At 47.1% G+C, this 16,866-nt stretch overlaps 4 protein-coding genes across 9 annotated transcripts in view; 1 reads left to right on the top strand and 3 right to left on the bottom strand.

Moving 5' to 3' along the window:
• The window catches only part of LOC120902811 (follicle-stimulating hormone receptor), a 98,631-nt gene extending 94,114 nt beyond the window's left edge, over nt 1–4,517 (bottom strand). The window contains exons 1-2 of one of the 3 annotated variants that reach the window (XM_040311824.1): nt 4,138–4,517; nt 1,227–1,942 (exon numbers count right to left, since the gene is read on the bottom strand). The gene's annotated coding sequence lies outside the window, so the exon portion shown is untranslated. The remainder of the gene's footprint in view (nt 1–1,226; nt 1,943–4,137) is intronic. The other 2 variants (XM_040311822.1, XM_040311823.1) reach the window with 2 other exon arrangements.
• Nucleotides 4,518–9,025: 4,508 nt separating this feature from the next.
• On the bottom strand, nt 9,026–11,234 carry LOC120903041 (methionine aminopeptidase 2B). Its single transcript, XM_040312229.1, has 2 exons — nt 10,996–11,234; nt 9,026–10,652 (listed from the first exon to the last, which is right to left on the bottom strand). The coding sequence occupies exons 1-2, from the start codon at nt 11,141–11,143 to the stop codon at nt 9,283–9,285; spliced, it is 1,518 nt and encodes a 505-aa protein (XP_040168163.1). The 5' UTR covers nt 11,144–11,234; the 3' UTR covers nt 9,026–9,282.
• Nucleotides 11,235–12,607: 1,373 nt separating this feature from the next.
• LOC120904124 (nuclear transcription factor Y subunit B-1) lies at nt 12,608–13,566 on the top strand. 4 transcript variants are annotated; one of them, XM_040313906.1, is made up of 4 exons: nt 12,608–12,742; nt 12,812–13,143; nt 13,216–13,294; nt 13,383–13,566. In XM_040313906.1, the coding sequence occupies exons 1-4, from the start codon at nt 12,727–12,729 to the stop codon at nt 13,460–13,462; spliced, it is 507 nt and encodes a 168-aa protein (XP_040169840.1). In that variant the 5' UTR covers nt 12,608–12,726; the 3' UTR covers nt 13,463–13,566. The 4 variants fall into 4 exon arrangements, with proteins under 4 accessions (XP_040169840.1, XP_040169838.1, XP_040169839.1 ...); XM_040313904.1 differs by having other exon boundaries at nt 13,353–13,566; XM_040313905.1 differs by having other exon boundaries at nt 13,213–13,294.
• On the bottom strand, nt 13,460–14,366 carry LOC120904123. Its single transcript, XM_040313902.1, has 2 exons — nt 14,240–14,366; nt 13,460–14,179 (listed from the first exon to the last, which is right to left on the bottom strand). The coding sequence occupies exons 1-2, from the start codon at nt 14,252–14,254 to the stop codon at nt 13,499–13,501; spliced, it is 696 nt and encodes a 231-aa protein (XP_040169836.1). The 5' UTR covers nt 14,255–14,366; the 3' UTR covers nt 13,460–13,498.
• Between the last annotated feature and the right edge of the window lie 2,500 nt (nt 14,367–16,866).

Below are 16,866 nucleotides of genomic sequence, written 5' to 3'. Positions count from 1 at the left end.
AAAAAAACTACAAACCCCAAAAATGGTACGTGTTAAAGAAAGCCCCCACAGGGTTTGGAGGGCTTAAGGACGTGTTCATTACGGGTCCCAACGCGCGCTTGCAGGTCTTGCCAATCCCTGGAGATGTTTTAAGGACACTTCTACTACTTCCACCGGTAAAGTAGGTGAGTTAGAAGAGAGAGAAGAAAAAGAAAACAACCTCCAAAACCTTCAGTACATACCGAAACGGGTGGGTGCGAAAGCACGCGAAATGGCGTGCTGGAAAGTTCATAAATGGGCGGGGTGCGAAACGGTTGGAGCGAACATTGTAGGCACGAACGTGGCAAGGATGATCATTAAACTCAACGGCACAGGAAAAAGGTGCAAGTTCAAGAAGTGACCATCGAAAGCGGATCGAAAGAACCGGTGCTTGGAGAAGGAGCTTGAGAGCTTGGGCAAACATCTTGAGTGAGTTTGAAGGTAAGAATTTTTTTTTTTTGTGTGGTGTTGCTGCTCGCTTTTCTCTATTTTCGTAACAGAAGGAGTAGACAAAAGGTACTGTTACATTTTTTATGAAGCAGTAAGATTTAGAAAATTTGAATGCATAACTAATGGAGGCTTGTTTGAAGATGGTTCGAATCTTTTTGGAAAATTATTAAACAATTTATTATAGGAAGGCAAATGATATGGAAATTATAGTACAAGAAGAAGTCATTCGTACGTAGGACTATGGAAAATAGACTAATAAAGTCATTTGTTCAGTCTGTTCGTTACATTAAATTAAAGGTACCAAGATAAAGTCTGATCTAAGTAATAACCTTCAATTATTCTGCTCACTTGGTTCAACAACCATAACATCTCTCATCTCCCAACGAGTGCGCCTCCTCAAATTAAGATCCATTGAAGAATATCTTGTTCTAGGAAGCGACTCTCTACAATTTCCAGTGAATTTATAAGGCAGACAATAAATTGGTTTCTAAGTCTTATTTTAACGCTTAAGACATCATTGAAAGCGACACACCATGGCTTTGGCTATTCATATTTGCAATGCCATGTTTGCAATGGCTGTCAGGTTCGTGAAGGTAATTGGGACAAGAAATGTATACTTTTGATACATTCAATTCTTTGTTTAGGCATTTCTGCTATATTATTTTTGATACTATTTTAAAACAACGATCGCTTTATGGTAATTCTTCTCCGATAAGAAGTAATGTGGATTTAAATTATGCATAGAACATATTACTCACCAGCACTTGTAATTAAACACCGCCACCGCTGATTGGCTCGTTTGTCGTCGCTTGCATGTGTCCTCCACCAAAACACGCCAATCTTAAGTCTTCCCTGCCCACCGGAAGTCGTTGGTTCATTAAAGAGGAAAAAAACCAGAAAATCCCAAACCCCACGCACGTCTCACGCAAAGCCACCGTACACTTCAGCACCGATCCGGTGGCAAATTGGAGCTTTCAACATTCACCATTATCAACACCATATCGCACAGGGACTGCATCTCTCTCTCGTCACTTCTCGTTCACTGGAAACGACACACACACTGCACTACCACACACCGCGGCACGGAAACATATCAATTAGCGTGCACTAGCTCTTCTCTCCCCAAGCTTCCTTAGCACAGAGGAGAATATTTTCTTACGTTTCTTCTGCTTCCTATTACGGGGAAGTGGGCCCTAAATTTGGGAGCTTGCGGCGGTGGTTTCCTTTTTTCGCCAAAGGGAATGCACGCGGATAGTGCAATTAATCACCGCCACTGCTGCCGTTAGCACAACACAACACCTTAACACACTGTGAATGCACTTGCACACATACACACAAACTGGGTACACACTGGTCGTCACTGGTCATTCGCTACTTGTTCACTTTTCACACTGCCAGCAGCAGCAACAATGACACACGCGAACACTGGCGTGCATAAATTTATGCGTAATTATGCGAGCATCACGCGCGGCTGCTGGAATAAGGATAAGATGGGGATGAGATTATTATTATTATTGCTACCTTTCGATTCTTTGCGATGTTTCCGAAAGAAGGATGGGTTTTTAGCGTACATAACTCTTCAACACGCAACAGAACGGCTCACCGTTTCCCGGTTGCATGCGCGTTAGTTATCTTGTGCGCAATGCTTCACGCAATACGCGTAATAAATGGGCCCCGGCGTGGTTGTGCGCATGTGGAAGGTGATTTTTTAAAAAAAGAGCTATTATTGATGGCTTGTGTCCGTCGGCCTACAAGGGGAAGCGCACCACAAGACGATGCATCATCCCCTGGCTGGCTTATTTATGTGTGCCCATTTGCTATTTTTCCACCTTGTTGCACTTTACGACACAACCACCGTTTGGGGCTAGTGGTGGGCAGTGTCTTTTTTTCAGCTTAAATGAGAAGTAAAGAGATATCTTTCAGCGTTTTGATTTCTTGTTTTATTTTGCTTCTTTTTGTTCCTTTCTCCCTGTTTTTAGGGGAGGGTTTCGGCAGAAGATCGGCAGTTCGTGGATCACACTTTTATGATTTTATTGCACACAGCCAGTGTGTGATTTAATGATTTTATGGTTTTATCGGCCTGCTCGGTGGGATGATTGGGATGATTGGTGCTCAGGGGAAACGTCATCAAGCACGACGCTGCTGATGAGCACACGCGGTATAAATCCCGAAATTAGCCGGATCATTAATTTTAAGGGCAATGGGAATGCCTTCAACGCCGCCGACATGCCGATCGATCGAATTCCAGAACACATTGAGCAAAGAGAGAGAGAGAGAGAGAGAAAACAAATCTTCAAAATCTCTTCCACTCTCCCCCAAATTCGGTGTTACATTGTTGTGGTCCTCCGAAAGAATGGTCGCTTGCCGAAAAATGCCACCCCGGAAGCAGCCAGAGCAAACACCACCAAAAAACCCCCCTCGATTGAAAAGGAAAACCGAGGGAAACCCCCGTCCACATTCGGTTCGTTTGCCAGCGCGTTTCCAGTTCACTCCACTTGGCATGGGGCGAGCGGGCTTTTGCCAACTAGGGAAACATTATTTTTCCCGCACACAAGCGCACACACAAACACACACACACACACAGACACATACAGCAGAGAATTGTGAGGCAAACCGGCGTCACGACGTCACCACCACGATGCGTCACCAGAATGTCGCGCGCCCCGGCTTGCGATGATCTAAACTGGCAAGCCGGCGGCCGTCCTTCACGCCTTGTTTCCGGTCTTTTCTGGGAAAGTGGTCGCACAAAATTAACCTAAATATTTCACTAACCCCCCTTTTTTGGTAGTGCTCACTCAACACACTAGAGCAGCACGGCACAGGTGTGTACCTTTGGAAGTACTTTTGCTCGATTTTCTCGCAAGGAACGTCACTGGAATGTCACTGTGTAACCGTTCAAGATCGGGCAGGAGCACCAACCAATGTCTACTGCGATGTGATCTTGTGGGGGGGCAACACCGTCTCTAGCAACCTCCGCCTCGCAGCCTCAGACGACGGTGGTATTCCTCGCAGCAGGGCGAAAAGTGCGTCAGGAGGTCACAACAGTCGCTCTACAAGCGTTGGGTGTTACACTCGTCAGGCGGCACTGACTCCCTTTTAGTATGTGCGTTTTTGTGTACATGTGTGTGTGCTACGACAGTGAACAGTCGTGAGATCGAGGGAATCCACGCAGCTCTTGCCGATTGCGATCGACGAAAAAGGCGAAACCCAAGCCTCGTGTGTGTGTCTGCTTCACGCACTCACTGGTACACTTCTTACGAACTACACGAGGGAGTGAAAAAGGCAACGCTACTCCAACAACAACAACAGCACGAATAATACAACGGCAACACCACCACCACGGCGACGCACAACTAAAAAACAACAGAAACCTTGCTCACCCTTTGCGGTGAAGGGGTTGTAGTTGTACATGTGCACCGTGTGCACCGCGGTGCTTCGCATGCTTCGGCACGAGGCAACATCCGCAGACAGGCGAACGCGAATTTTGGGGGGAAAAAAGCAGATCAACCGGGACCGGTCGTCGACGACGACGACAGCAGCCGACGACAGAAAGTCTGCGCGAGATGTCTGAGAGGAAGCGTTCGGAGCGATTTGATCGAGCACAGTGTTTCGATGACACCGCCTTTGCCCCGTCAATTTCCTTCAACAATTCATTCAAGGAACACTTACACACACACACACACAAACACACGCACACCTGAGCACGACACTTGCACGCACGGTGCGTATGCAACTGCAACGGCGTCCAGCCGAGGGCACGACCGTGATGTCCTCGTCCGGATGATGGTAAGCGAGTAGCCCCCCCGGCTAGCCCGCGTACAAGCCAGCGCGAATTGGGCGAACGCAGGGCAAACACAGCACCAGTAAACACTCACGCAAAGGTGTATACGCAGCGCACCGTTCTGGTCGAATGATCAAACGCAACTCGGCTCGCGCGATTCGCAGCGTGCGGGATCTGGCCCCGTTGGTCGCGTCGTGCTGCTGCTATGCTGCGAGCTTCGGTCCTCGGCCAACAATCACGGCGTGTGCTCTTCAGCAGACCGAACGTTTACGCGCTGCTGAGTGACTGGTACGTACACACGATGGGGACGACCCACGCGCGCGCCAGGTGGTTGCGAGTGACCGCGGTTGGCAGTAGTGGTAGTAGTAGTGGTAGAAGTGGTAGTAATAGTGTAGTGGATGAGAAAAACTCCGCCAAAGGGGTGCGTGAGCTGGTGAGTTCTTTAGGGAGCGTGAGACAGGGGTTGATGTTGCCAATTTTGCACCAACTCTAAGCAACTGTTAATGTTGTGGCTGCATTGATCTTTTGTCTGAAGCAATTCTGTGTTTTTGTGATTTTTTAGTGACACATCCTAGGAAACCTTAGTTGAAGAAGATCTCAGAATTGACCCATATGAGTTACTTTACTACAGAGGAGTTGCATTTCAAAACCTTCAGGAACAAGCAAAGACTCAAAACCTCAGAAATGGAAGTATTTTAGCTCATGTTTTAACTTTACGATAAACATTAAGTTTTATCAATGAGTTCTAGAACGAAGACTTGAAGTTGAAGCATTTTTATTAAAAAAAATCAGAATTCTGAATGAAACTTCAGGGTTTTTGGATTAAATTCAGAAAGTTCCTTGAATATCTCAGGTTTATACTTCGATGAAAAGGATCTGCGTAGTCGGTCGTTTCAAACCATCAAGGACAAAGAAGAAGAATAATGCACACAAAAATTTGAAAATATTTGAAATTTGAACTAAACTTAAATGAAAATTACAAACAGCCGTACCGGCGAACTCGTTCGACGAGAAACATTCGTCGTTCATGACTGGACATGGTTGTATCACTAGGTTGGCCAGTACAAAATCTATACGGTTTTCTAATTGTTAATCTAGAGGACTATGAAATGAGTGAAAATTAGCGTCGCGGCGAACGTTCCCAGGAACGAACGAGTTCGCCGATACGGCTCAAAGTGTTTTGAGGATCTGTCGAAGATTTTTCACTTTTTTAACAGCTCAAAAATTCCTTACTTTCCAAAGTTTCCAGTGCAGTGAAATCTCTATAAGGAGAATCATCAAAGGACCGTTAGCTTAGACAGATATTCATGTTGAGGATAACTAATGAAAGTGTTGCTATGAAGTATCCAAGAAACCACGAGAAAAACCAGGCATCCTTTGACCTATACTTTTGTGAACTGTCACCCAAAAATTCATCTTAGAGAATTTTGGCTGCCAAATGGCATTGAAGGATATGCGCCTTAGGTAGGCATACATCTTGAAGAGATATACAATGTATGGAATATGACGAAACCGGTAATATGTTCTTCTTTTTAAGGAAACAAATAATCTTGAAGAAATTACACTTTAGAGAAATTACATTGTAATTCGTACCGCTTCGCAGACTCTGAAACCTAAAACCCCTGCACCCGACCTACCAACCCTGCAAGCATAAAATATGCTCCTCAAACTCATAAGAGAAGGGTGAGTGTACGTTTACCCCACAAAATAGAGTGAGAGCGAGTGCGTGAGAACTCTCAGATCATCCCCACCTGAGCGCCCTAAAATTGGGGTAACGGATTCAAACGCACCAACCGAACCATATGTTCACCCCAAACCCCCATTTGGCGGTGTGAGCGAACCGTTTTACCGCGGCTCGGCGTGCGTTACTTGCTATCAATTATGATAAGATTATCCACAGCATTCGATAACACCGACGGCGCAAAACAAGTTCAGCCGAATCGGCCAACCAGTCTCATTGCACATGCGTTCCACAAGAGCCTTCCCTCCGCACTCGAGCACTCAGTCACTCACAGGTTTGGATCGGAGCCGGCTGGGACCGCGGCCTGTTCGCAAACCAAGGGGAAAACGCACGAAACATCACATGGCCCCGACCAGCCGACGAGCCGCCGAGCACTGCTGGGCGACTGGGGACTTCGCCGTTCACCGTGCAACCCGTGTTCCGTTCGGCCCGTCGGTGAAGATTGTTTGATGTGTTCGGAGACCACGCGGTCGCCGTGCCGCCGTTTGGTTTATATCTCTGCCACGGGCGCTACCCTTTAATGCGCTTATCATGGCCCGAGGCGGGTTGAGGATAGGATTTCGGTTACCGCGAGCAGTTGCCGGTCACGATTTCATTCATGCTTTGTAAAGCGAAATACGCGGTACACGGAGGCGGAAAGTTTGAAGGATTTCTGGAATGGCGAGTGCTCTCGCAGAAGCGGACGATTATCGGAAGCCGCTTTACGCAATGTTGGTTAAATCCACGTGTGCGATAAAGTCCGTAACAGCTGTACGCAAAACTCAACTATAAATACTCTAGCCGGAAAACACTGTCTAGAACTGTCCAGAGCATCACTCAAGTACAACGACCGTCCAAAGTCTCGACGCGCCGCGACCTTCGCCGACAGTACACGTCTACCGTTAACCAAGCCATTCTGGAGCCGTTTTAAACGCTTCCTTGCGTGGCGAACTTCAAAGCTATCTCACGTACGCGATCCTTTCATGGTCATATGCTGCCGTTTTTTAATATGGATCCTTGCACCGGCGGAACTTTGCGTGACCCGCGGCTGGTGGTCAGGCTCCACTATCTTGCTAACTTCGCGTAAAACGCAAACCCGCGTATTTAGCTGAAACCCTCACTCTATGCATATCTGCAACCTTCAACAGCATGTCGAATCGAACGGCACGATCTTCACCGAAAAAACAGCACACACATCGCGAGCGCGCGCGCGCCCGGGACACTTCCTTTCACTCGAAACTGGCGTCTTCAGCCTAAACAGCTGTCGCTGTATCCATCACGGCGTAGGTCTCCTCTTGCGTACCGTGTTTCTATGCCAACGCTTCGTGGGGGGCAACGGCAGTGTGTGCGTGTGTGTTTGAATTTGGGCAACCCGCGACGCGCTCCAGCTCCAGCTCGAGAAGAGTACTGCCCGACTGAAGAGAGTGTACACACTACACCGACACCACAATTGGCCACCGCGCGGCGCACACACGCTCCCGTCGGACCATTGCCAAACCGGTGCGGAATCGATTCGATTGCAAGTCGCGCGCAGCAAAAAACAAAAAAACGAGCTATCGACAGCAAAGCGAGACAGCGAACATGCGGAGGTCTATAAAACTGGAGGGTCTCTCCTTAGGTAACCAGTTTGTAGGCAACCCTTTCCGTTCCTGCTGCTGCTGCTGCTGCTGCTGCTGGCTCTCGCTTACCTTGCCGCTGACTGGCGCGGCGTTCCCTCAAGATCACCGGTTTGTCGACCGGGGTAACTTCTTGACTTCATGAATTTTTATGTCATTACATCGATTACGTAATGCTCGGGCTGTGTACCACCTCCCTGCCCCGTGATCACCGTGAGACATGGCAATGGCTCAAACCGAACGGGGATCGAATCGAACGTACGAAACGGTTCGCCAACGGCGATTGTTTTGTGGAGATTCTGGAGAGCAACTGTCGAAAGTCCAACATGCCGAAATTCAGTCACGAATCTGAGTTCCAGCAACGCGTTTTTTTGACGCAACGTCACAGCAGTACGCTTTGTTCGATTCGCGTTGAATCCTTTGCCTCTTTGGCCACTGTATGTTTCGTTTTTTTTATCTCACTCCCCAACACCCAAACTCCAAACGCTGTGTGGCAAGAAACGGGCAAGAAGCGCACGCGAAAGCAAAATCGAAAGAAATCAACGCGCGACTTATCTGCTACCTAAATCACGTACCCAACACCACCACCGTGTGTGTGCGCGCGAAACGAATCGCGAAAAAGGCCTCACACCGCGGTGCACCTTCGCCCACGGGTGGCGGTGGTGGTGGTGGTGTTTTGCGCGCTGCTACCAAAGCAACGACACATGCATTGCGCGCGCTGCGACGGGTCCGGCCCGGTTCAAGTCGTCGTCCCGGTTCAAGAACTCCTCCTTCATCCGGCCCCGTGTGCACCCCGTGAACGTGCGAACGTTTTTCATTGACAACTTTCAGCCCCCTCTGCTGGGTCTCTTTCGCCACCCACCGCCCTTCGCAGACGATCGATCCGATGAGTAATGGTCGTGCGTGATCGTTGCCTGGGTTGGTGTGGACCGTGCTGCTGGCGCAGTTCGCGTACTTGACGGACAAGACGCGTTTCGCTGGATTTGATGGTGAAGGGGCGAGGATCGCGAGTGCGTAAGGGCACAACGTGGGGTTTGAATTCTATTAATTTGTACGTGCATTACATCCGCGTGCAATTTACGTTTGGATTCGTAAGCCTGGCATGGGTGCATCGAAGCGTGTAATGGAAATGTAAGCGTGAGGTAGTGATTGATGCTAGTACGCCGTACTGCAGGCAATGGCATGCATTTTGAAAAGCTCTTCAATAGCCTTGCTAATACTTTCAGATCGACGAGTTGATCAAATCGTTGCAAATAATTCATTTTCCGAGCTAATGGTAATTTCACGGTCAAACTGATCTTTTCGCTCTCAATACTTCCTAACGGTCCTAACGACGACTTTCTTTAGATTGTCTGAAGCTATTCTTTTGACTTTACAATCCTCCATCATCATCGATCGTGTGTCATCTTTTTCGCAATTCAATTCCTTCTTCATCATCCATTTTTGTTCGTAGCATATTGATTTTGCTTTTATTACAACACAATCGCGCCATCTAACACACTGGCTGTCAGCCATCGAGACGTGACGAGCGCGGTTGCCACTCGGTTCTTAGATGATCTTACAAAATTTTACCAAAAAAACAAGCAACCGCATCGCGTATTACCAGAAACATTCACAATCCACCACAGAGCAAAGCTTCCCCCCTTGGGGGAGATGCGCACCACTGTAAACCATTGCGCCGCGCGCGCGCTGCTCTCTCAGTAATCGTCGCCGCGGGACACGACCTCCTTGCAGGTGGGCCGCAGCATAATCGTGTGCTCGTACTGGGCCGTGTAGCTTCCCTTCACGTCGCACAGCGGCGGGTACGCCTCCACGATGCCCTTGTCGCACAGGTCCTTCAGCGCCATCTGGTACTTGGTGGCGCCGGCCCGGTCCAGCCAGCGCTTGCAGAACGCCAGCGTGCCGAAGTTGCGATTGATCAGGCCGAGCAGACTCTTGGACGACTGCAGCCGCAGCGGCACCTTGGGAGCGTCGAAATCCTTCATGTAGTGCGAGCAGTCCATATCGTCGTGCACCAGGCCGCGCCCGGTCGAGCCGAACGTTTCGATCGCGTAGAATTCGTTCTCCTCCATGCGCGTCGTCTCGCCGCCCTTCACGATCGGCACGGTCTTGCCGGCGTGGATCCGGTACGGGCTGATCGAGTGGCCGTTCAGGTTGCGGATTGCCTTCACCTGGTACGTCTTGCCGTCCAGCTCGACCTCGTACGACTCCATCACCTCCTGGATGGCGGCCCCGATGTCGCACAGCCTCACGTCGATGCCCGCCTCCCGGATGCCCGTCTCGGTCGCTTCCTTCACCGCCTCGAGCAGCTTGTCGTACTTCGGGTTGAAGGACAGCGTGAACGCACAGTCGATGATGCGGCCCTTGATGTGCGTGCCGAAGTCGATCTTCGTGACGTCGTCGTACAGCAGCACGGTCGGGTCGCCCGCGTTCGGCGTGTAGTGCGCGGCGCAGTGATTGCGCGAGCAGCCGGTCGGGAAGGCCAGTCCCGCCTCCAGCCCATTCTCCCCGATCAGACGGCGTGCCGTGTTTTCCAGCTCCTCACAGATCTCGATCATCGTCATGCCCGGCTTGATCCACTTCTGCATATACTGGCGCGTCTGTCGGTGGGCTTCGGCCGCTTGGCGCAGCTCGCTGTAGATGTCCTGATGCATCCGGTCGAGCGCACGCTTCTCCTCGCTCGTAAACCGGTCCTTCGCCGTGGTGGAATCAGGGTACTGCATAATCTGTCCCTCCGGGAACTTACCGTCGGAGAACTGCTCCGCGATCGGTACGGACGGTGCGACCAGAGTGTTGGCGGCGGCGCCCTTCTTCTTGTTGCGCTTCTTTCGCTTCTTCTTGCCATCTGCACCGGTCGCGTCGTCGCCCTCCTCATCGCCCTCCTCTTCCTCTTCCGCGTCGGCCGTGGCGGATGGAGCGGTGGCTGTGGCGGCTTGTGCTGCCTTTTGATTCTTTTTCGCCTGCTCCTTGGCGGCCTTCTCGGCCGCTGCCACCTTCTTCTTGTCCTCGGCTTGCCGTTCCGCTAACGCTTCCCTCAGTGCTTCATCGTCGGAATCTTCATCCGCAGCTGGAGAGAGAGAACAGGGAAGAAAGAGAATGTTAATCATCAGCAACACGCAAATCCGGTCCTGCTGCTCTCGGCGCGCATCTGATAAACCTTCAACAATAACAAATCATTAACCTAACCTCAAACTGCAGTTGCACGTTCGGAACACCGGAACGGCTACATAACTACGTTCAACAAGCTCTACACACCGTCTCCGAATTAGTAGCTGCCTCAACCTCTCACCACCCCCTCGCACTCGCTTTCGCCCCTTCCTCATTTACCCTGTGTCGCATCGGCGATTTGCACAACATATCCCGATCGCCCTTGTCCACAGCAGCCACCAGCCACCGCTGCCACTACTTACCAGGCTTCTTCGGTTTCCTGGATCGCTTTTTCTTTTTCTTGCCGGCGGGCACATTCTCGTCCACCACCTCCTCCTCGACGTCTTCCTTGTCGTCTACATTTTCCTCCGCCTGGTCAGCCTTTTTCGGTTTTGTTTCGACGGACGCCATTCCACGCGGGTTTTTCTATCGTTCTGTGCACGGTTTGTTCTTCCTTCTGGTGATTTTCTTGTTTTGCAAGAAAGGGCTGTCACACGCAGTGTGGCCAGATTATTTTGGCGGTTTTCGGTAGGCGCATCAAATTTTTATCGGTAGTTTTCGGTAGTTTAAAACTCGAAACTTAACTCGAGTTAAAAGAAATGAAAGCGAAAGAGGTGTTAAGCGAGATGGGGGGGGGTACTAATGCGCAAAATGAAAGTTCCATTTCACGACAATACGCATCCTTTATTTAGGATATGGATTAGATTTAGTTCAGCGGTTACACAAATGAAGATTTTTCTGAAGTGTCGATCTGAAAATTGGAATTCTAAGCCAAAGAAGGACTAAAATGCACTTTTTTTTTCTCTGTGGTGACAAGTTCTTTTACTAGGGGCTCGGGGCGACGCGACCGCTTAAGGCCGCAGCAGTGCTCCTTGGATACGATTTTATCGTTCGTGCTGTCATTTGATTTTCGCTGGATTATTTAGATTGATTTAATTGTTTGGCTGAGTTTTGTAGTTCAATGATTAAAAAATTGAGATTTTTTCCTTCAAACCTTAGATATATATATACATCGGTATTTCTGGTCACTTTGCCCACAGGTCAAGGCGAGCTTTTTGGCGGCCACCGTCGCAAAACCGTCGCAAAACGTCAAAACCGGCGTCGCATGTACTGCAAACCGACGTCGCCAGCGAGCGAAACTCGCAACGATTTCGAGGCGCTGGCGACGGTCGTGTTTGACGTTTTGCGACGGTTGTTGACCTTTCGAGCGAGCTTTTGCCCTGCGGGCCAGTGTGGCCAGATTATATTGGCAGATTTCGGCAGGAGCACTGTTCAGAACGCAACCATTTAACCTTCGTTTCTATGACCAAAAATACAAACTCATCTTTATGACCACCTACCCGGGTAGGTCATATATTTTGTATGGGAGTTTGCATTTCTGGATGGTAAATTGATCATATCTTCTATTTTGGTTGTTGAAATGATTTCAAATTTTCAGGGGTATGAGAAAAATACAATGAAACAGCGCGAGCGAGCGTTCTGTTCAGTGAGAGTGCCTCGAGTATTTTAAAGTCATGCAAGAGAGCGCCGGTCTGGTGGTACAGTCGTCAACTCGAACGACTCAATAACATGCCCATCATAGGCATATAAAAAATCGGTAGGTATACAGATAAATCGGTATTTCTGGTCACTCTGCATGTGTGTTGGTGTAATTTACTGTCATCGACGGGGTACATTGATAACAGAGAGTTCAGTGTTGCGGTTTGTTCCAGCGTATGTTGAATTGTTGTAAAAGAATGAAATAATTGTTCTAAAAGCTTGAACTTGGATTTTTTCTATAATTTCAACAATAAAACATTTTTTCGTATGCTGTAAAAACAGACACATTTGAATTTGGTCGATACAAATTCTTATCGTTTATCTGTCAAACTGTCTCGGTTGGGTTTGTTGTGACAGCCAATACAAAACAGCGTCGTAAATTCCTACGAAAAATAATCCGCGTCCCGTGCTGGTGTTTTGTGATTTTCCTTGATTTTGATCAATTTCACACAAAAATGCAGGACGATATGGGTAATGCACCGCTTGCTGGGAGTGCTGTTCCCCATAAAATCATTCTCACCATGCCCATTTCCTTTCCAGACGGTACCCATTCGGAAGACTCCAGCTGCGAGCAGCTGCTAAAGGCAGGAACGCCACTCCGGGAGCAGGACCGGTTCCTCCCGATTGCCAACATAACGAAAATAATGAAAAAGTCCGTACCGAATAATGGCAAAATTGCGAAAGAAGCGCGTGAATGCATTCAGGAGTGTGTGTCCGAGTTTATCTCCTTCATCACATCCGAGGCGAGCGATCGGTGTCACATGGAGAAGCGCAAAACCATCAACGGAGAGGACATTCTGTGTGCCATGTATGCGCTAGGTTTCGACAACTACATCGAACCGCTCAAGCTCTACCTGAGCAAGTACAAGGAAGTGAGTATGGGTACGAAATGGATTTGATCCCTGAATGTTGATCCCTGAATATGAATTCCTTGCCACCAGCAGAACATAATGTCGGAGCGTCAAGCATCGGAGGAGCGCGGTGAGCCAGTGCAGACGGGAGAATCGAGCCGGCAGGGAAATGGTAAGTAGCGTCACATTCCACCCCGCTGGATTGGTTTCTAATCCCGTTATGTTATCAGATTCTGTAACCGCTCAAGTCCTTCCCACAGTTATTGGCAATGCCGAGATCATTTACCAGTCGGAGGACGGCACGCTGTACTTCAAGAACGAACCGTACGAGCAGATGTGATGTTAATGTTAGCTTGTCGATTAGCTACGTATTTTATTAAGCTATATTAAGGTGTTTCTTAATTTTCAATAAATGATCTTCATTAGTGCGCTGCATTTGATAAACTTCCCGCAGTCGTGCCTCTTGCCGGTGCTGCATCTCGGTAAGTGTATCTATTTTGCCACACAATCGCTCGATCAACGGCCGCAAGCCAGCTTCTGATTCGCCTGCAAGTAATTCCGCGACTCGTTCGGTGGTTAAAGAATTCGTAGTGTGTTCCTCGGTGTGTGGAAATTCCATGACGATCTCTTCCGCTACTATCTCATCTTCAAGCCGTTCTACCTTGCATGTGTTCTCAGCCTCCTCTGCACGTATTTCTTCCTTCATTTCTTCTTCCAACGATTCTACGGTACGTTCCTCTACACTGGCTGCTGTATCCAGTATTTGTTTGACTTTTACGAAAAAAGCACCTTTTATACCGGGGTTAGCCAAATAGGTTTTTTGCAGCAGATTCCATTTGCTTTGACAACGAACTGCAGAAGCGTCTATGCCCTGATCGTACAGATTTTCCGACACTGTTATCCATAAATCATCTTCGGTTTCTATCGTACGATTGATCAATTGCAGCAGTGCTGATTCGTAGACATCGAGAAGAACAAGCACCTCCTCACGCTTCCACAGTTTCGGCGCGATTTTATTTGATTCTTTGGCTCTTTTTGCCGCAGGTCCGAGTGGTTCCTAAACAGGGAAAATAGGTTACTTACTAACCGTATTAATGTTATAGTAATGTGGTAATACCTTATTTCTCTTCATTGTTGGCTCTTTTTGGAATAATTCGTTAAATTCGGGGCCACACAAAACCTGTGTGTTTACATTTCAACTGCGCTGTTGACGTCCGGCTTTCCGCGCACACAACAGCGCACTCTAGTGGCAATCCGAAGAAGCATAGATCACTATGGGCAAATGCTTCTTTTTGGTGGATTTAACATTTAAAATTTATTGCTGTGTTGAAATATTACAAACAGAAGTGAATTTTCTTATAAATTGTACGCCAATCAATCAAATTTCAAGGAACGCCTAAAGGTATGCTAAATGTGACTTTATTATTTATTATTTGTTAAGAAGAAACGTAAACAAATATTAATCAAAAAAGTTGAGCAAAAGGAAAGTGTAATGCAGATTTCGTTTCGGATAATACAACGCAAGTCGAGTCCAAACCAAAAAGTTCCTTTAGAATCAGTTTATTTTTATTCTATATATGCTTTGTAATGAGAATGATATATAGGTATATATATAAAATCAAATCTATATATGTATAATAGTTAACAAAAAAGTTGTTTTTTTTTCATTCATTGTTATTTTTATGTCGCATTATTTCATTGATTTTTTTTTTACTTCAGTTTTGTTCTGTCTTTGTGTTTTTTTGGGTGTTTCATTTTCATTCTTTCTTATTATTTTTAAAAACGCGACAGCAAACGCAACATACTACGCCTGAAGATCCCATTTGTCAACAATTAATTACTTCAGTATATAACTCTGCTATCTGCCCACTTCCGATACTTTACTTGTTTGTCCCCATCGTCCCGCAACTTCGTTTTTCAATGTGTCGTGTGTGCAAGTTTCTGTGTTGGTATGAGTGCAAATAGTCTGTAGATGTTCATGTTATTTGTTGTGTATTTGTGTACTTTTGTTTATGTTCTGTTAGCGGTAGCTCTGCCTGTGTGCCTTCCAAGTCCACTACTATTCACCCATGGCCCTTGTTGTTTGTTTGTTTGTTTGTTTAGTAGCTACGCAAAACCGATGATCGCGTTTCCTAGGTATAGGGTTGTATTGTGTGGTTTAAAAATTTATACATACAGCTCAAATGTTTACTACAATTTTTCAATTGGTTTTCAGCTTTTCATGCTCAGCTTTTATTATTTTGTTTATCCTTCTGCACATCCTGCTCATTCGCTTCTTTCTCTTGCTCTCTCTCTATGTCTCTCCTTGTGGCGAATCCAAAATCGCACTAGCTCCGATCGTTATGCATTTTTCGCCTCGGTTTTGCATTGTTGAGGTTAACTGGGTAGGAAATTATGCGTGTAAGTTTGTGTGTGTTTTTTTCTCACCTAGAGACCTGCTACTACACGAAGAAAGGTAAACAAGTACACAAAAACGTTCACTCAAAATCCTAGTATTCTCCTACCACGTGCCTTGTGTACGAAGAAGCTGGCTCATTAGAACGTGGTTCTGGCATTAACGGCAACGCTACAGTTGCTTCAAGCAATGTACACAGTAACACGCTGAAACGAATCCACCAACGTGAGACAGTGTTAGTGTGTGACAGGAAAAAAATTTGGTAAAAATTGAATTACTAAAACTCATCCCACCAACAATGAAATGCATATGCACACTATCCATGAACGCTGCTCTCTAAGCTGGCAAATGGTTACGTTTAAATTTACCTGCAAAAACCTTATTGTAACGCACATATGCTAACACTCCCTGGCGTATTTTGTAGTCTTCTGTAGATCTAGATGCATTTTGGGGTGCATGGGAGAGTGGCATGAGTTTAAATGTGTTTTCGTTAATGGGAATCGCTACGTTTCGCTGTGTGTTACTAAGAGCATTTAAAGATAAATTTACTGTGTTTGTTCCGCCTCGATACCAGTGGTGCTGGTTTCGCTATTCACTATTAACTATCTGTTTCTTTTTATTCATTACTTATTGCTTTGCTTTGTAAATTCAACTGAGAAAGTTTGTTGTGACAGTTAACCTCTTGTATGTGGCGGGACCAATGGATAACTTAAACGCAGCCGTGTCCAAACAACCTCACCCACACAGGTGTACACACAGCGAGCGCAAGAAATGCAACACAAACGGAGTTATGGCGTTTTAGGGGGCATCGCCATCGTCGCGTGTCGCCGAAACAAACACTCAAACACAGGACAAACATATGCAGTATGCGCGCTCTACTATGCAATATCTACAAATCAGAGAGCTTTCAACGTCTTAGCTTAAAAGTTCAGGCCACTGACACGTTAGACGCGCCTGCCAGGAAACATGCATCCCGCATTCGTAAGCTTCTTCCCACAATGGCGCACTGGACAGCGCAGGCAGGGAACCTTCGGCTTGCGTAGTGCAGGCGTAGTGAACGTGTTCTGTTTGTCGCTGTTGTGTGGAAACGTGACCGACTACCGTACCGTACTACTGGACCGTTTTGCCTTCGTCTGTTACCTGCTGTACCCGCCGCCAATGAACAACTTATCTAAATGGGTATGGTTTAGCAGTTTTACTTTATTTTAATTTTGCCATTGTTGTGTTTTTATGTATTTGTATGTATGTGTGTGTGTGTGTTTTTTAATGTTTGAAGAACATTGTTCATGGTAAACTTGGAAGTCTAAAAGCGTTTGGTTGATTTTCTTTTTTTAGTATGTCTTAATCTC

Source organism: Anopheles arabiensis, chromosome 3 (genome assembly GCF_016920715.1).
Source record: "Anopheles arabiensis isolate DONGOLA chromosome 3, AaraD3, whole genome shotgun sequence".
Taxonomy (NCBI): Eukaryota; Metazoa; Arthropoda; class Insecta; order Diptera; family Culicidae; genus Anopheles; species Anopheles arabiensis.
This window is presented reverse-complemented; position numbering and strand designations above follow the sequence as displayed.